The sequence below is a fragment of the Acinonyx jubatus genome, chromosome A1, assembly GCF_027475565.1.
Source record: "Acinonyx jubatus isolate Ajub_Pintada_27869175 chromosome A1, VMU_Ajub_asm_v1.0, whole genome shotgun sequence".
NCBI lineage: Eukaryota > Metazoa > Chordata > Mammalia > Carnivora > Felidae > Acinonyx > Acinonyx jubatus.
Window position 1 is genome coordinate 115,216,685 of NC_069380.1, and position 18,916 is coordinate 115,235,600.

An 18,916-nucleotide genomic window follows, 5' to 3' on the forward strand; every position below is an offset into this window, starting at 1 on the left:
CAGTCTGCTTCCTTCAGTCCCTGCTCTCAAAGGGGAAATCCTATCACCTCAGCTAACCAGAACGAAGAAGAGAGTTGGACAGCCAATGGTGGCCTCTCCCAACCAGAGGTAAGAAATCTCAGGACTCAGAACTACAATTTTCATCTGTTCTTGTAGGTTCTGGCCAAATCCTCCTCTCATCCTCAAAGCTTCTAGAAGGGGAAAGGCTAGTCATATTATAGTTTCAAGTCAAACCAAAAGGAATAGTTAGTAAACCTGGTTCTGTCCCACTGTTTAAGACCTTTGGACCACACTATAAACCCAGGAAGTGGCAAATAAGCCTGTAGGAAAACAGCTTCTGAACATGTTGTTCTCTAACTAGTCCTAGATCTCTTCTACCAAGAAGTGTTGCTGGTTGTGACGTCTTCCCAGTGGACCCTGTCCTGGGGTGAGGGGCTCTGATAACACTGTTTTCTGTTCATCCTTAAACATTTGTCACCATTTGCCATCGGGCAGATTCTTCACCTTTACTTTCTCCTGTAGCAAATAAATGAGAGAAAGATGGTTTTAAGTACCCAGACTTATATGTATTAAGACCACTTCCAATAAAGAACAGAAGGCTGGGCTCCAAGACCAGATTTGAAAAACAGGATCATGAGTCTTACCATCAGATTGCCAACCTATTTTGTGATTATGTTTTACCTCCTGTTTTATCCTCATGGTATTGGTATAAGTCCAAAGTACTTTGTCTGGTAGCAGGGACCTGATACTCCCTTATAGGCTTAATCACATCTTGGAGTCTGGGCGCAGGGCTTTTTTGCTTGTTAGTTTTATTTTTTTGTTTTGTTTTGGGTTTTTTGTTATTTTTTTTTGTTTTTTTAATGTTTATTTATTCCTGAGACAGAGACAGAGCATGAACAGGGGAGGGGCAGAGAAAGAGGGAGACACAGAATCCGAAACAGGCTCCAGGCTCTGAGCTGTCAGCACAGAGCCCGACGCGGGGCTCGAACCCACGAACTGTGACATCATGACCTGAGCTGAAGTCAGATGCCCAACTGACTGAGCCACCCAGGCGCCCCTGCTTGTTAGTTTTAAACTCCCATATTGTAATGGGAAGTCAGTGTTGAGACTCTGCATGCATGATATATCTGACTTTCTTTTTCAAGCCAACAACCTGTCTCTAGTTCCCCAGCCCTTAAAGCACACAGCACCTCAAAATTAAGCTCCTAGCAGTAGTATTACAGTAGTATTAGCTGTTGCTATTGCTTTGTAGTAGAAATTAACAGAAGGGTGACCTCACTTCCACACTGATCCTTCTTGAAAACATTTTACACTTCTCTTCTAGGTCTCCTCCTTGCACTGGTCTTTCTCAGTCTCTTTTGGTGAATCCCCTTCCTCTACTACCCCTTAAATAAATGTTGTTGATGAGCTCAGGCCTCTTTGTAGGCTGTATCTTCTGTCCAGGTGATCTTATCCCACACTCTTGGATTTCACTCTACCCAGATGTGAATCACTAGCCCAGATTTCTCCCCCTGAGCTTCAGACCCATATATCTAGCTCCTTACTGTGCTGTTCCAGCTCAGCATTCCACACAGAATATGCATTCCCCAATGTAAGATAGGCATCTCATGTTTTCCCTGTTATACTACCAAGGCTCTCAAGTCAGAAGATTGGTAATTATCCTAGCTTAGCTTCCTCACCCTCACTCCATCCTTAATCAATCATCTTATCTTCCCCCCTCCTGTCCATTTCTCTCCATCCTTACAGCCACTGCTCTTCTGCCCACTCCATTTCACTAGGCTAGAATCTTCACCTTCAGTCTCACTGTCCTCCAGCCCATCCCTCTCTCCCCCAACCAGACTTACCTCACTCAACTTAGAAGCTGAGTTTTGATAGACGGCTTCCCACAATCTGCTCCCAAGCCTTACCCTCCGGCACTGTCAAGACACTTCTTTTAGGCATACACCACTTTGTAAGAAACTCGAAAACATTTTGGAAACAATAAAATATACATATCCTTGCTACCTGAAGTGTTACTCTAAGGACCTACAGACCTAAGGGACCGCATCACCTGGAATCTTATTAAAAACCCAGAATCTTAGGTGCACATTAAAATTTGAGAAGCACTGAGTTATTAAAATACAACTTAAAAAAATGTTTAATGTTTATTTATATTTGAGAGAGACAGAGACAGAGCACAAGCAGGGGAGAGGCAGAGAGAGAGGGAGACAGAACCTGAAGCAGGCTCCAGGCTCTAAGCTGTTAGCACAGAGCCCAACGAGGGGCTCAAACTCAGGAACCTTGAGATCATGACCTGAGCTGAAGTCCGATGCTTAACTGACTGTGCCACCCAGCCAGCAGCCACCCCTAAAATACAGCTTTTTTTTAATGAGTGTAAAAATCAGAGCTAAGGGAAAATCAGATGAAGCCAGAACTGAAGTAACATTAATACTGACATATGCAGGAAGTCCTGTGGTCCATACTTAATGGGGTAGGTGGTAATGCTGATTTTGAGGAAGTCAGAAGAGAAGTGGATCAAATCAAGATTTTCTGTGGTGTTTATTTAATTTTGAGAGAGTGTGTGCTAGCAGGGGAGGGGCAGACAGAATTCAAAGCAGGCTCCACATTATTAGCACAGAGCCCAATGTGGGGCTGCAACTCACTAACCATGAGATCATGACCTGAGCGAAAGTCAGACGCTCAACCAACTGAGGTGCCCCAAATCAAGATTTTTAGTATATGCAGGTACTAGGCTTAGTACTTACTCTTCCACCACCTCTCTCCTGCCTCCTTTCATATCACTGTGCCTACATCAAAAAATCTTCTAAGGCCAGCCTCTCTGATCTTCCTTTCCAGAGGGCTAAAGACAAAGCTCTTCTCACCAGCCCCCCGCCCTTTTTTAGTTTCCTGAGGTTAGCTGTGGCAGCGAGATGAAAGGACAGGCCTCTCCTGTCGCCCGACAGTTACTCATCCTTTAATCAGTCCAGGTATCACTTCTTCCAAAAAGCCCACTCTCCCTCCCTGACCTTTCCCTTCTTGCTGTGCACCAGGCCATGGGGCCACTTTTGACCCTATATACCGTAGTTGACTGATGGGAGGCAGTGACCAGCTGTGAAGGACACAGGCTGTGGAATCAGATACGCTCAGGTCTGAAACCCAGCTCCCCCTCCCACAAGATAGGACTCGGAACCAGGGACTTAACCACTCTGGGCTTTAGTTTCCTCACCTGTAAAATGTGGCTAATAATAGTGATTTGCTGTCTAAAACTGTTGAGAGGAATGCATGAATTAACACATGGCAGTAATGTGTGCCATACCTCACTGGTCCCAGCGCCCAGCTCAAACCGTAAATAGTAAACAGCTGAGTGGGTACAGCAGCGTCAGGCCCGCCAATGATGCGCTGGGAGGAAATGAAGGTTTGTGCCTGGGGTTTGAGGCTCTCCAGCTTTCTCTGCGTCGGGTTTGCGCTTTCCCGGTTGGGGCGGGACCCTCGGATTGAGTGACGGCTGGTGGCCCGCCCCGGGCGTGACGTCGTCCTAGTGTTGTTGCTGAGGCCGCACGTGGTCCGCTGAGTCCGCTTCAGACTTAGCTGCACTCCGCGTCCTCTGCACGAGCCGATTGCCTACCTGCTTGTCCCGTTCGCTATGTCCACATCCACGAGCTGCCCGATTCCCGGGGGCAGGGACCGGCTGCCCGACTGCTACAGCATCACGCCTGGGGGCACGCTATACGCCACTACCCCAGGAGGTCAGCGGGCCGGGCTGGGGGGTCCGGGGGCTTTGGGCAGGCCAGCGCGTGCGTGCGACTCGAGGGAGGGACGGAGGTGCAGGTCTTGGACTCCATTCGCAGGCCCCTCTGCAGGTTGTAGCTTCCGCAGGGGCTGAGAGATGTTTGAAACTGAAGCCCAGTACCCTGAAACCTCAAAGTGATGCAACAGGGCCTTGAGCCTAGCTTCCGGGTGACTCTGTGCCTTGCTCACCCGCCCCTCCCAACTTTGCCGCCGGGGAGTAGGAGCCGAAGCCCCAGCTGAGCGTGGCCTCAGCAGGAAGCACCAGGTCTTGCAAAGCAGCTACAGCCGGGCTCAACTGGGCTGAGGCAGTTGGGGCCAGGATCTTCGGGCTGGCTGCCTGGGATCTTGAGCTGCTGGGCTCCCGACCCAGGGTTTCCTGCCACGTGGAGGCTGAGGGGAGGGAGGGGCAAGAACAGGGTAAGGCCCTTTGAGGACTGAATTGGGGCCAAGTTCCTCTAGGCTGGGACAGGGCCTGATAGGACTTGGGAGGGGTCAGGATAAGAACAGTATGTCCCTGTGTCTCACGGGGAAAGCAGCTGTCCAGAGGAACACAGCCTTTCCCTGCACGTATCAGAACCCAGGTGGTAGCAGGGGTGAAACGCCTTTTTACATTGTTATTTGGCTTCCTGATCCAACTGCGTGAAGGGATAAGGCCCCCCACCCCCACCGAAGCCCAGAATTTCCAGAGCCAGACAGGAACAGCCTGAACCACCTGAAGTCTCCCAGGTTTTGTGCTCCTCTTAGAACTGTGACCTGAACCTTTCCTAAACCAAAACCTGGGCATCCCACTTGCCCTATGGCACTTAACCACATCTTGGTTAGGCCTGGAAGTCTTAAAGTGCTGTGAAGGCTAGTCAGCTAAGATCCTGGCTAGGCTGCAGAGTACTAGCCCTTTAATACATGGGGTAATATGACTCCCAGTTTCCTAAAAGGCTTGTGTGTGGCACCCCAGATAGCTCCATACCCAAGCTCTGGCCTCTTATCTAGTCCCTACCCCTCAACAGGCACCAGGATCATCTACGACCGAAAGTTCCTGCTGGAGTGCAAGAACTCACCCATTGCCCGGACACCCCCCTGCTGTCTCCCTCAGATTCCCGGGGTCACAACTCCTCCAATAGCCCCACCCTCCAAGCTGGAGGAGCTGAAGGAGCAGAAGGAGACAGAGGAAGAGATACCCGGTAAGGAAAGCAGGGCCTAAAATTAAGAAATGCCTGGAGTCCAGATGCCCCTGTGAAGTAGAGTGGGAGGTTAATGCTGAGAGGGGCTTCTGGACTGATGCTGAGCTTGTAGCCCAGCAACCATTCCGACTGCCTTCTCTTTCTCCAGATGACGCACAATTTGAAATGGACATCTGATCCAGTGCAGACGATCCCGGGTGGAGTTAGAGGAATCCCTCATGCCGCTGCTGCCATCACCTCTCCCTGGGGTATTCCAAACGTCAGTTGGCCTCATCTAATTTGGAAGGGAGTGACTTGTTGGTTTCAGGCCTCCCTTAATTCTGAAGCAGCTAGACCAGGGATAGGAGTGGGCAACTTGCCAATCCCTTAGCTCTACTTTCCCTTTGGTCTGTAGGTACTCCTCCCAGCCCTCCGTCATCAGGGACTGAGGCTGGGCCTGAGGGATGGAGTATGTCACTGTCTGACTGCTTAGTAAACATTCAAAGAAATGCCTTGACTCCAGTGTTCTCCTCATCACTGACCTTGCCATGTCAGCCACACAGCTGAGCGCCCCAGCAGACCTGGTTAGTATCAGCAGCCCCTTCCCAGCTGTCACTGGGCCCACTTCCAGAGCCTGACGCAGGCAATGGGGGCAGGCTACAGGAGCCGCCCAACAGCAATTGCCTGACCCCAGCCAAGGGCTGTTCCAGCCTTTCCAGGAAGCAGCCTTCCTGTAACTGGGCCTCTCCAGCAGTCTCTCCCTATCTATTCCAAAGCGGGGAAAAAAGAGGCACTACCCCAGGGTTTCACCTTCTCCAGTCACTCCCCATGCCTTTTCTGCCTCCCACCTCTGAAGATCAGCCCCCTATTACAACACTGAAAACCTCTATCTTCCCTTCCCAGCATGATTTGAACCTCTGTAGCCCCTTCACATGGCTCTATTGTCCTCAGAGGGTTAGAAGATACTTTCAAGCCCAAATTGAGGCCCCAAAAGTCACAGTCCATGATCCCCTACCTCAGCAATCTGCTCTTTTTCTCCTTCATTGTATGCAGCTACGTTCTAATCTCTGCAGCACTGTCTATCTCAAGGGTGACAGAGTACAAATAAGGCAGTCTCCTTTCCTTGAGGGAAAAATCTCCCCTGCTATGGAGCCTCTGTTCTCATACTGAAATGAAGTCATCCAAAAAGGGATACTCAGCCCAGCAAGGAATGTGTGTTTCAGTCTATTTGGGGGGGAAATGGCCGGCAGCAAGTGATCATGCCTAGCAGGGCCATTCATGATGAAAGAAGGAAGAACAGAGGTCCGCAGCGTATACAAGGAGCAGGGCGGTCAAGGACACCATAGGGGACCAGTTTGGCACAAAAAGGGCTCATCATCTCTCCTACCCTGGCCCACTACGGAGATGTTTTTATTGAAATGTATGTTATGGGTAACAAGTGACTTCCCTGTGGCCCAGGTGGCACCTCTTCCCCCAGAGGTGGGTGCATCAGGCCAAGGATCCTAAGGGGGCAGTCTCCCAAGTGGTTAAGAGGGAGCCAAGAGAGAGCAGGCCTCTCTGCCAAGGCATAGGAAATGATGAGTCTAGGGATCCCATAAGATTATGGAACCTCTTAGACACCTGGTACCATCTGGTTCTCCTCAGCTGTGTCTGTAGATTTTTCTTCATTGGCCTCTTCTTCTGAAGACAGATTCCTCTTTTCCGCAATTAATCTTTTAACTCCCACCATCCACTGACTGACCTCAGTCACATGGTCAACCATGAGTGAGCGGTGGATATCATCTGCTGCTTCCCACTGGTGACCTGAAAGCTCTGAGGAAAGAAAAGGGCTAAACAAGCAGCTTGGGGCAAAAGAACTAGCTCCCACTCCTCTCCTCCCAACTAGTCAGAACCTCAGCATCTATTCCAGCTCAGCCATCCACAACAAATTGGGGGTTCTCTAGGCCATACCAAGTGACCTACCCGTACCTTGCACCAGCAGAGCCATCCTCTTCTTCACAGGTACTGACAGCTTCCCTCCAGCCCATTGTTCCTGCAGTAGAGCCAGGCGTCGGCTGATGTCATCACATACCTGCTTCTGAGAGACAGAAGCCCCCTCCAAGTCGGTGCTGCCAGCCCAACAGGGGCAGGGGAAAGGCAACACCAGATAGGAAGCACCTGCTTTCTCAGGCCCCGGGGAACTTCACACTTAATCTGGTTAGAAGCCCCATTGAGATTCTCATAAAACTTAGGGATCTCCTCCCAAGAGAAATGCATGTATGGCTACAATTTTTAAATTTCCGGAGTTTCTCAGATCCTCAGAAACTCATTCTGTAGTACAACTTTACAAATAAGAAAACTAAGCACCAAAGAAGTAAAACTTACTATGTTACTTTCCTTTTAGACTCCTCAGATCCCTTGCCTCCAGAGAACAAAGAAAATACCATAGATCCAAAAAGAGGGTTTCCCTCTCCCTCCCTGAGCACAGAATCAGCAGGGTCTCCTCTGAATGGCCCAGAGGTAGGAAAATCAAGTTATCATCACTAATGGGAGATGAATTTAATTCTTGTTCCTATGAGCCTCTTCTACTAACTGTTCTTTGGAAATCCTGTGAACCCACCTGAAATTCTGTGTTCATTTTTCTGGTAAGTCCTTAGCAGATTCTGAAGGGAGTCCATAACTCAGAACTGGGTAAAAGCCAATGCTGATATGATTAGAGGGTCTACCCTTGGGAGCCACACTCACTGCATCTGGCTGTCGATGGCAGTCCTTCTATCACCCACGAGTGTGTCAAGGCTTATTACCTTTGTGTGACCGCGGCAATCCTCCAATGCCTCTTCCAAAGGTTTGAGCACGTCTTCCAGTAGAGTTTCAGATTCGGTGACTGAGAAATTTGCTGGTTCCACACTGGAGGCAGGACAGCTCCCCACAGGTGGGGGCCTGGGAGCCTTACTCACAGGAGGTGTAGGCCCCATTGGGGGGAGCCCCGTAGAAGTCTGTGAGGTGGGGACTGAAAAGGGAAAGTGGAATCAAGCAAACATGGCTAAAACAGGTAAGAAGCTCAACTATAACTTCATCTCTTCTAGAAGGCTACTCTCTGGGACAACTCATTCATTCAAAAATGTGTATTTATGAAGTCTACCATGAGGCAATGTGCAAAGCACGAGAGACAGAGTACTAAACCAGACAGATTAGGTTCCTAACCTCAGAGCAGAAATTCTAGAGAAAGGAAAGCACACGCATGCACACACACACACACACAAATTCCCAATCTGCATGCTACAAAGAAAACATGATGTAATAAAAGAAGAATACTAGAGGGAACTACTTAGACTGAGTGTTCAAGGAAGACCTTGTGAGGTGCCTTCTAAGTTTGTCCTTGCTCATCCACTATGTGGCATTTAGCAAGTTACCTTTAACCCCTAAGCTTGTATTCCTCTTCTGTAAAATGGGGATATCCTGGTAGTAGCACTTACTTTACAGGGTTGCAGTGTACATAATATAGGTGCAGGTGCTAGATTTCTGTGTAACAAAGTCCTCACAAAGTTAAGAACTAACGGATGAGGTACATGCATCCAGGAAGAGTTGAAGGAACAGTGAACCAGGCAGAGATAAGGGCAGTGTCTAACAGGCAGGAAAAGTCCTGATTTGTTCAAGTTACACAAACCAGCCCTGGATGCCTGGAAATTAGTAACACTGAAGAAAGTAGTATGTGCAATCTCTGGAAAAGCAAGCAAGGGTCCAGACCCTACAGGGCTTTGGAGGAGTTTGGTCTTGAGGGCTAATGGTAATGGGAAGCCACTGCAGGTTTATAAATCACAGGGGGTGATGTGACTAGTCTTGTTTCTTAAGACAATCACTCTGTATGGTCCAAGAAAGATGGATGAGAATAGGTCAAGAATGGAGGCATGGACAATGGTTGAGAGGTTAACGGAGTAGACCAGTAAAGAGAAGGCTGCCATGGACCAGAGGGAAAGAGCAGATGAGGGGAAATGAAGTGGCTTTAGATTAATTTAGGAGGCAGCGACAGGACTTTATGGATTGGGAGTGAGAGGGAGAGGCGTCAAGGATGACTCTTGGTTTCAGCCTTTAGTAATTGGATGGTGGAAAGCACTGTGGAAAAAGAAAATTAGAAGAGAAAAATCAATTCTAGGCATCAACATCTATGTGGATGATTAACTCATCTAATATTTGACCTCTTGGTTTCTTGAGCTCCTCACCTCCAATGATGATTTTCCCCACCCCTTCCTTAGCGTCTCACACCTCTCTGTCTTGTTCACAACACTGCCATCTCCAAAATCTGACCACCTCCCCTATCCTTCCAGCCCCATCAATTAGATTTCATGGTACATTAAAATCACTCCCTTATAAACACTCTCCCCTCACTTATCCCCTCCCATTGTCCCACTTTCCTGGTAAAGCCAACTTGCCTGCACTTGCTGGAAGGAAAAACAGAACCGAGCTTTTGAGAGTTACACTTGAAATCCATGGGTACAGATTTCAAAAGGTACCCAACACTGGAATTCCTATCCTTTGCCTTGTTTTTCCATTCTTCACCACAACCATTTTCACATTTTCCCTCTCAATTTGTCTACCTTCTCCCCCTTTCCTTTCCCTGCAGTCTACTTCCAACACTGCCTCATACTTCCCTGAGAAAAGAGAGGTCGTTAAACAGCAACTCTCTCATCTTCTCACCACCAGTTCTACTAACCTGTACCTGTGGCCACTTTGCTTCCTCCTCTGAAAGATGAACGTTTGAAGGTTTCCTGCTCCTCTCAGAGGCCATCTTTCCAGCTGTATTGATGCCAGCATCGTGCCTTCTCTAGGCTTCCCTCCTGCAGTTATTCTGTTTTCCTGCACCACCACTTCTCCCACTACAGAATCAGCCCATTGGCATACAGACATGCTCTAGTGTTCACCATCTTAGAAACAGCAATCCTCCCTTACCTCTCATTCTGTCCTTGGACACAGTCTCATTTCTCTCTGCCTCACAGCAGAATTTCTTGAATGAGCTCTAGTCTATAGTTGTTCTGTCTGCTTTTTTTCCCACATTCCCTCCTCAGCCTGCTCCAGCTGGGTTTCTACTTTCATCATTCCAAAGACTGCTTCTATCAGGTCACCACTGTCCAATCTAGTTTGACAAATCCTGTGGTCCCTTTTCTCTATCCTACCTGACCTCTCATCGTCATCCATCATGGTTGAGTCAAAATTTTACTCTATCTCCCAGATTAAATTTCAGTTGTCTTCCTACTTCTTTTCTCTGGCTATTTTTCAAGCCCCTTTAGTAATTTCTCCTCTACTCAACCCTGAAATGCTAGAGAGCTTTGGGGCTGTGTTGGATCCTCTTTAGGCCTCTATCCACACATTCTTTTTAAGTGACCTTATTCAAGCCCATGAAATCAAACACCATCCATATGATTGTGTTTCATTTCTCTAATTCTGGCCTAGACCTCTCCTCACAGTAGCAGCCCAAATTTAACATGACTAAGACAAAGCTTTCTTTCCCTCTTCCCCCAAAATCCCTATTCCCCCCACCCTACACCTTCCCATATCTATGAACAATACCAGCCAGTTCCTCAAGCAAAAAACTTAAGTCATATTGATTCCTCTTTCTCTCACCTATATCCATATATCCTATATGTTACTGATTTCCTCAGTAACATATGCCATATCCATCCAATTCCTACCTTCTCTATACTCCCACTTTTGTTCAAATTAAACCTTGCCCATGTTTCCATAATAGCCACTTGTCTTTCCACTTCTTCCCTAAAACCAGTTTTCCACACAGCAGACACAGTGGTCTTTTTCTTTTTTCTTTCTTTCTTTCTTTCTTTCTTTCTTTCTTTTTTTTTTTTTTTTTTTTTAAGATGTACATCAGTCAGTGTTTCTTAACCTGGGGAGATTTTGTCCTCAGGGCAAGTGTCTGGAGGCATTTTGGGCTGTCACCACAGGGTGAGTGCTACTGGCATCTAATGGGTAGAAACCAGGGATGCTACAAAACATCCTAGAAAGTACAGGGTGGTCCCTCACCACAAAGAATTATCTGACCCAAAATGTCAGTCGTGCCAAGGTTGAAGAAACCCTGGTTTGTGTCCTTCCTCTCCAGTGCTATGAGTGTGAATAACATAGGGGTACTGAAAGAGCTACATCTCAGGGCCATAGCCCCACCTGTTGGCATGGGAAATGCTCAGAAGTAAAGGCGGCCCTCCTCGGATTTAAACTTTTCAACGGCTTCCAGCTTTACACAGATTAAAATACAAACTCCTTTTTCTGGTTTACAAAACCCACTGTCTGGTGTCTACTCAGATTTTAATTACTTCTCAGATTTTAATTTATCTAGCCCATTGTGCTCTACCCACTAGGTATTCCTTCAGTCTCTGAATTTGCCAAACTTGTTCTCAAAGCCTTTGCACTAGCTGTTTCCAGTGTGTGAAATCTGTCTATCTCCAAAGCCAAAGCGTAGCCTCCATGAAAACTGAAACCTTTTTTTGTCTTGTTCGCCCTCAGGCAGTGCTTGGCTCAGAGATGCTCAGTAGATAACACATTAAATGAATGAATAACACGTTAAGTCTGGATGCTTATATAACCAAGTGACGATGCTATGGTATTCCATGAAGAGCTACAGGTTGGAAATTTGAAAACCATAAAAACTATATTAAAAGCTGTAGGTCCGGATGAGATCCCCCTAGGGTGAAAGCAAAGAGACTTTTTTTTTTTTGAAACTTACTATTTATTGACCTAGGCAGTAAAGAACGGACTCGGAAAAGGGCCTGCCCTGTGCCTCATCACCGAGCTCAAGCTCTCAGGGAGACCTCAGAAGAGCAAAATGGGCCCTCGGGCCAAGCTTATCCCTGGTTCCGCCCATTCTCGGCTGGTCTGCGCGCAAAGGGCCCCCACGCACCTCTGGGGGAGCCATCCTGGGAGGCGGCGACCCTCTTGGTGAGCGGCGTGCGCTTGAGACCACCAGCCAGGGTCTGCAGCCCGTAGGAGAACTGCGGCGGGTCGTTCCAGCCGCGCTCCTTGTTGCCTGCGGAGATGAGGGGACGCATGACGCGAGCCCGGGGGAGATGGAGGGCCCGCCCCCCGTGCAGTAGCTGCCCCAGGCCTGGGCAGGGGGGACAACCCAGCGCCCCTAGCCCGCCGGCCGCGCTCACCCGGCTTCACGTACAGCTCCGCCATCTCCACTTCCGCAAGGTCAGCAGCGCAGCGCGTCACTTCCGGGGCGGCCGCACACCGGGTCGGAGTGGGGCGTCCCCCGGGCCAGCGGGTTGCCAGGAGCCCTCCAGGTTGAACTGTAGTTCAGAAATGCCGGGAGCCCGTGTGGGAACACTGCGCCAGCTCCCTAAGGAACTCGAAATCTCCAGCTAATAAGGCATCGGGGCACTGATCGCAAGGCACCAAAGGGGGCTGTTTTCCGAGAGGCGTCTCTAGGAGCCCTATTCCCCCATAGATTCAATCTCTGTGTCACAGTTGCTCTCAGGAGCAAATTTAAACCACCAGAAGCTCCTGCCCCACAAATGTCCCTGTGTGATCTAGCTAGGTGGCATTCTAGCACCTCACCTTTGTCCACTGCCCTGCACATTTCTACTTTGTAGGCTCGGTAAAGGTATTCATTTTCCTTCAGGACACAGACGTCAACTCTTCAGGAAGCCTAGTAATGCCAGATTAACCCAGCGGTGCTCCCACAACCCTGAGATTTCCTAGTTGTACCACATATTATCTTCTATCTTATTTAACTCTTGTTCGTCTCCCTTTCTGAGTCTCAGAAGGTGGAACCCGTATTTTATTATATCCCACTGACTCACTTAGTGCCTAGCACACAGAATACCTTAGAAAATACATTTGTTGAATGAATGAAATCAGATTTCCGTCACACCCATGCCCTCATGTGATTACAGGCAACCACCAACACCAAGCACAGACACAGACACTCACCTCATACGGGTTAACCCCCAACCCTGTCCCAGGCCCAATATACTCACACCCAGTGAGGTCACTGAGGGATTTTTATTTGTATTGATTTTGCTATAAAGTGTTGCTGAGGTAGAGCCAATTGTCCAGGGCTGGACAGGGGCAAGGAACACAGGGACCCAAGGAAAGGACAGCCAGGGGCCTAGGTTGTGGTGCAGGGCCTCTCAATCATCCCTATAAATATTCAATAAATTGGGCAATAAACAGAGGGTGGGCAAGAGCCAGAGGGCAGGCAGACAAGGTTTCAAGGAAAGAGAGGCTACAGGCCCCTGGAAAATTAAGGGGTATAGAGCTGGGCATGGACCCAGAGCCTCCTTACCCAGTCCTCCTGGATTCACTTAGGGCATATGGAGCAGAGAGGGTTTCAGACGGAAGGCATCAAGAAAAGAGAAGACACCCCGTTTTCGAGGGGCTGCCCCTGCACCCCCAACCCCTCCTTTGAGCAGGGGGAGGGGCAGGGGACCTCCTGGGGAGTCCACGGAGCTGGTCCGCTTGAGCCGCAGGCGGGCCCGGGCCTGGGCACCCCAGGCCTTGCCTCGAGCTGCAGAGGCCACAAGACACTTCTGGTACTGAACCTAGGGAAAAGGGGAATGTGAAGATCCAGCTCCTTTCTGCCCCTGGACTCCCTGAAAGCCTCTGCAGAACAGGGAACTGGCCAATTCAGTCCAGTATGAGGCTGGTAGTCGGCCCCATCTTGAGCCCTTACAGCATTCCCAGGTAGTTCAGTAACAAACACAAAACTTCACATTTACAGAGCATTTAAGGAAGGCTGGACACTATGCTAAATATTTTTATACTCTAACTTAATCCAAAGTTGTTGATCAGGTGTTATTACTATTTTGCAAATGAGAAAATTTAAGTTCAAAGAGAATGCCAACGTCAGCTAGGCAAAAATAATGATAGAATGCGGATTCATATCCCTATTTCTGACTGACCAGCCTGTGCTCTTAACCATACCTACCATTATGCTGACTCCTCTCCAGCTTTCACGGGAGCAGACTGCCTCCTGGCAAAGTGGATTCCCTAGTCAAGGAGAAGGTCTACAACCCAAACTTCATTCCCACCAACTGCTGCAGTCTTCTTTCATTTGAACTCAATGGGGGTGCTAAATGGTCCTATTTCTTCTCATGTCTTCTGAATCTTTTATCCATATGTACCTTAGGTGGTGTCTTAACCCACAAGTGTGAATTCATTGCTTAAAACCCTTCGATGGCTCAAAGTGACTGGAGACAAAATAAACTCATCACCACATTCTCTAAGTTCTTCCATGACATGGTGTCTACTGTTCTTCCTGCCCCCATCTCTCTTTCCTCCTCTGCCCTTTGCACTCCAGATATACTAGATTCTTTGAAATATCCTGACCCACAACTACTGCTTTCATCTTCACAGCTGGGGTTCCTTGTATCTGGCACACCTGTCCCACTCCCCTTCGCCTAACTTCCTCCTAAGACCTTCAACTGTCAGCTTTCTATCACCTCTTTCAGGTAGCCTTCCTGAGCCCCTTAAGCGGCCAGCCCCAACATCCTGTGGCATACAACCCCCTTCTGGTCTGTCTCTGGTCTAACCTAAGTGTTCTGTGAGGGCAAAGACTGTTTCATCTATATCAGTCAAAGTCAAAGTATGCTTCCTGGTACCCTGTAGGCACTTGTATTTATTGAAGAAAGAGTGAGCTGAACTCATAAAGTGCAGGCATCCCACACTTGAATGCCCACAGATGCCAGGAAATAACCTAAATGAGACAAACAGGAAAAACAGTGCCCACCCTACCAGGATCAGCCCCTACATGATTAGAGCTGAATGTTGAAATTTATATGTGTGGACCCAGTACCAGAACAATTATTACATGAAATGTCCTGGCTCTAACTGTTGGCAACTAATTTAAACTTATTAAAGACAGCCTGTGGGCAAAATAAAAGGGTAGTTTACCATGGTCAGCCCTGGGATCACTGGTTTGTGATTTCTGGAGAAACTGCCAGTCCTGAGCCCATCACCAGTACAGCACCTGCAGGGCAAACCCACTCACCCGTTTCTGCCCCTGACTCACCATGCAAGCAGCCTGCACAGCTTCGGAAAGCCCCCCTGCATGGGGCTGGCACCAGAAGGCTGCACACTGAAAGCTCTGATGGCCCAGGTCAGCGATGAGGCCAAAGGTGTGTGGGTCACGGCCAACACCAATAAAGGTCACAAGGCGCACAGGGCATTGCCATAGTGGTTCCTCCTCTGCACCAGCTTCTGCCTGCCCACACCAGGCCTAGTCAGTAGAGGACCAGGCACTGGCTGGACTCACTGACCTTTCCCAACAGCAAGCAATTACCCTTCAGCATCCCTCCCACCCCTCCACAGCCCCCCACTTCACCTTCTTCTGGTACCTGAATGGGATGTGCAGTCATGAGAGAGTCAGACACGCTGAGGATGGCAGGGACCCAGGCATCCTGGTCCCCCCGGTTGGTGAGAGTACCAATGGCCTCATTCAGCACATCCATGCCTGGGGGGACATGCCCACCATGGTGTCTCCCAGACATAAAGAAAGAAGGGATCTGCAGGGAGAGTCTACTCCATCTCACTGACTTGGGATTCAGAGAGATGGCATTAGAATAGCTGGGGCTGGGCTTAGAATCCTGAGTTGGGAAGGGTGGCACATTCTAGGCCAGACAGGGGCCATGGGTGTACTCTGAGAAATGGTGGTAGATCGTTCCCTACCCCCTCTCCCTCACCTCATACGGCCTACCCCCTCAGCCAGCTCAGTCCTCACCCATGGCTTTGGTGACTGGCAGGGTCCCCATGTACAGTGCCTCATACTTCTGAGCAGCCTGGCTCACCGCATCCAGCAGCTCCACTGAAACATACACATAGCAAGTGGGCCTGGGCATTCTCTCAATGACCCCTTTCTCCGCCCTTCAGAGAACTGGAGCTAGTAGAAGGAAAACCATAAAGCTTGCTCTTCCAATTCAGAGCTTAGGATATCTGCACACATCAGAAGTCCCACATCTCCAAGAAGTACTAAACAACCAGGACTAAACAACGCCAACTTTCACCAAAGTAGCCTGTTGCTGCAGTGCAGCACCTCCCTCCCCATACCTTGCCGTGGCAGGTCCTCAGGGGAGATGGGGTCTAGGGAGCAAGGAGAATCCTCACTGACACCTACTCGCTCTGACAAGATCTGAAACACAATGCAACTAGCATGAGATACAGTGAAAGGGGAACTGAAGTAAGGGAGCCAATACCTCCCTGACCCAACCACCTTGGAAGTTTCAGACCCAGCTCCTTACCAACATTTCCTGCCCCACTCTTGGCCCTTACCTGGGCACAGAGCCCATGCAGGGCACTGGCAATGGCCTTGGCAGGGACGTCACAGCGAAACACATGGCACTTGAGCATACAACTGTCTTTGTCACCAGCCACAAAAGCGAAGTCCCTGGCAGGGGCAGAGATGGGGCTGGGGCAGGGGCAGTGACCAGGGTAGGGTAGAGGCTGGGTAGGCACAGGGGCCTGTAGTGCCAGCAGCAGACTGGAAAGTCAGGCAAGGGATACGGTGGGGAGGGAACAGGGAGATCAGGGTTGGGGCTCAAAGCACCAGGTTGTCGCTCACCTGTCACTGTTCCGGAAGCATGTGGGAGCACAGGAGAGAATCAGCCCAGTCTCTCAGGCTCTCCCCTATCCGTCCCTGCTGAGCTGGGCCCACCCTCCCCAACCAGGGCTGGACCAGGCAGGGGAGGCAGAGCTTGGGTCCATGTCAGAGGATCTGTGTCCAGGGGTTCAAGTACAGAGGATCAGCATCAGTGGGGATCACAGCCTGCAGGAGGGAGGGAGGAGCAACTCTCACTTGGGGGGATGTAGGGGTCCTCACCGGCCCTTGGAGCTGCCCACACCCCACACACGGATGTGCACCAGAGGCTGGCAGTGTATCAGACTATGGTCCAGAGGATTCACCAGGCTCATGGCATCCTTCTTCAGGATCATCAGCATGTTCTGGCCCTGCCAAAGAAAGGTCAGTCTGGAGCTCAGATGAAGGTGGCTGCCATGGAGAACAGGCAATCTGGCGACAACTACCTCTGCTGGGCCCTGGGCTGAATCCCTTGAAGGGCCAGCCAGCTCACCTCACCCCAGGCACCATCTGGGGGCTGGCTGCGGCTACGGCTGTGAGTCTGGGCCAGTTGCTGGATGCAGTTATTGACTGCAATACTGCTCTTCCCTGGTACCAGATCCTCTTCGGGTACTTCTACCCAACCCAGGGAGCGGACTGCAAAGCACTGATGGGTTGGGGGAAAGGACAGGAAGATCCTGAGTGAGTAGAGGCAGACGTGGAAGTAGAATAGAAGGTGGAATAGGATGGGAGGTATCACAGGTTCCACACATATAAACCTTCTGGTACCTGCTCCCTTCACCTTTGATCACCTCTTCTCAGCCCAATACCACTCCTGACCTTTCCCTGGGAACAATCCACCACCGCCACCACCATTCCCTGGGCTGGCTCTCAGGCCCAAGACACTACCTTAGCTCCTGGCTCCATGCTCTGGATGTAGGATTCCTCACCGTACCAGGACAAAGAGTTCCTGGAACAGAACAGAGCTCATAGGTGACCACACCTCCTACAGAAGGGACAGTGGTGAGGTTCCAACTACTTGATGGGCATGAGATGTGGGATAAGACCCAGAACACAGTGTGCAGAACACAGTGTGTTTTATACTTGAGGTATAAAACCAGAGTGGGAGAGGGCCCAGTACATATTAATTAAATGTAACATAGAGTGTGGCTTAAAATCTGAGCAAAAATTCAGGATACTGGACATAGAACAAAAGTTACAAATAAGGAACAGGATACAAAATGTGGACCAGAACCCCAAAATGAGACAACAGACTCTAGAACACAAGTCAGGAACCCTCCCCCCTCCGGAAAGGGCCAAGATGTAGAACATGATTTGTCAGTACCCAGAATAGGGAAAAACATGTAGCAAAATACAGAGCACAGAACTAGGGACAAAATTCAAACTATTGAGACTCAAGAAATGGGAAAGAGCCAAGAACCTGGGCTTGAATGCAGAATGTGGGTCCAGTTGCATCTCTGAGTGCCATGAAACCCCAAGCCTTTCATTCTGCCTGGCCTATCCCTGTTACCTCCGGTCCAGTGAGCTCTCCAGGCTGGAGAAGGATCTCCCCTTGGGGGGCCGAAGTCCCCAAATCCCTTCCGTCCTCTGTAGAGAGGGGGCTAGGTCGGTATAGCAGCAGGCTTAGATCCGCACATGGGTTCAGACCCCCTCCAACACACTCCACCTACCGTGCCTAGGTCCTCTGCATCTCCTGTCTCCCAGGTTGGGCGCTGCCACTGGGTGCTGCCACTGGGTACGTGCCAATAGTAAGTACCTGCAGCATCGCGTATCTTCCTCCAGCCAGGGGGCAGGCCTGGCTCTCCCTCAAGATTCTGGTCCCCCCACAAGTCATCTACAAGACACCAAACGGGGAGAGGAAACACGGGATTGGAAAGGCATATTAGTGGATTCAGAATAACACGGTCAGAACCCTCCTTCCATCTCAAAGGTGGCAATCCTTAGGCTGGAGGTACAGGAGGTCTTTTGCAGCACAAAAATCCAGGATTCATTTGTCCCGTGGTCCTCACCCCGAAACATACCCCGTCAACTCCCTCGTTACCCCTCAGCTCCCGATCCTCCCATCGGGACCCCGTGCACACCATCACAGTTGACCAGAATGATGGCCAGCATGTAATCCTTGCCCAGCATAGCCCCGACCGCGTCCCCGCCGGCCTCTGCGGGCCGGCAATCTCAGCCCAGCTCGACCTCCGAAGCTGCGGCGCGCGCAAGCCCAGCCTCGCTGCGCTGACCAGGCCAACAGGCGCCGCACAGATACGGGGTGGGGTTGGTGCCGGGTCCCAGGGGCGGGAAAGGACGGGCCTGAGCAGCGCCGCCCGCCGAGGGGTGGCGCGTGTAAACAGACGTCTGGATCCCCGAGTGTGCGTTCCCGTGCGTGGAGCCGGGGAAGGCGCACGACGCCAACGCCCCCAGTGACATCATCGCGCAACTATGAGCT

The 18,916-nt window shown here is 50.0% G+C and overlaps 3 protein-coding genes across 7 annotated transcripts; 1 reads left to right on the top strand and 2 right to left on the bottom strand.

The window, feature by feature from the left end:
• Nucleotides 1–3,591: 3,591 nt before the first annotated feature.
• EIF4EBP3 (eukaryotic translation initiation factor 4E binding protein 3) lies at nt 3,592–5,434 on the top strand. The gene is made up of 3 exons (XM_015063947.3): nt 3,592–3,725; nt 4,773–4,946; nt 5,095–5,434. Exons 1-3 carry the CDS (start codon nt 3,623–3,625, stop codon nt 5,121–5,123), a joined length of 306 nt encoding a protein of 101 aa, XP_014919433.1. The 5' UTR covers nt 3,592–3,622; the 3' UTR covers nt 5,124–5,434.
• An 872-nt stretch (nt 5,435–6,306) lies between these two features.
• Nucleotides 6,307–13,213, bottom strand: SRA1 (steroid receptor RNA activator 1). The gene is made up of 6 exons (XM_053222027.1): nt 13,195–13,213; nt 12,059–12,196; nt 11,806–11,931; nt 7,709–7,914; nt 6,894–7,002; nt 6,307–6,737 (listed from the first exon to the last, which is right to left on the bottom strand). The coding sequence occupies exons 2-6, from the start codon at nt 12,081–12,083 to the stop codon at nt 6,538–6,540; spliced, it is 666 nt and encodes a 221-aa protein (XP_053078002.1). The 5' UTR covers nt 12,084–12,196; nt 13,195–13,213; the 3' UTR covers nt 6,307–6,537.
• APBB3 (amyloid beta precursor protein binding family B member 3) lies at nt 12,893–18,902 on the bottom strand. 5 transcript variants are annotated; one of them, XM_053221939.1, is made up of 13 exons: nt 18,561–18,902; nt 18,150–18,313; nt 17,990–18,066; nt 17,368–17,428; nt 16,973–17,125; nt 16,723–16,850; nt 16,176–16,290; nt 15,954–16,035; nt 15,628–15,711; nt 15,245–15,360; nt 14,920–15,126; nt 13,837–13,881; nt 12,893–13,450 (listed from the first exon to the last, which is right to left on the bottom strand). In XM_053221939.1, exons 1-13 carry the CDS (start codon nt 18,607–18,609, stop codon nt 13,214–13,216), a joined length of 1,518 nt encoding a protein of 505 aa, XP_053077914.1. In that variant the 5' UTR covers nt 18,610–18,902; the 3' UTR covers nt 12,893–13,213. The 5 variants fall into 5 exon arrangements, with proteins under 5 accessions (XP_053077914.1, XP_053077906.1, XP_014919384.2 ...); XM_053221931.1 differs by having other exon boundaries at nt 14,920–15,111; nt 18,561–18,768; XM_015063898.3 differs by lacking the exon at nt 13,837–13,881 and having other exon boundaries at nt 14,920–15,111; nt 18,561–18,768.
• Between the last annotated feature and the right edge of the window lie 14 nt (nt 18,903–18,916).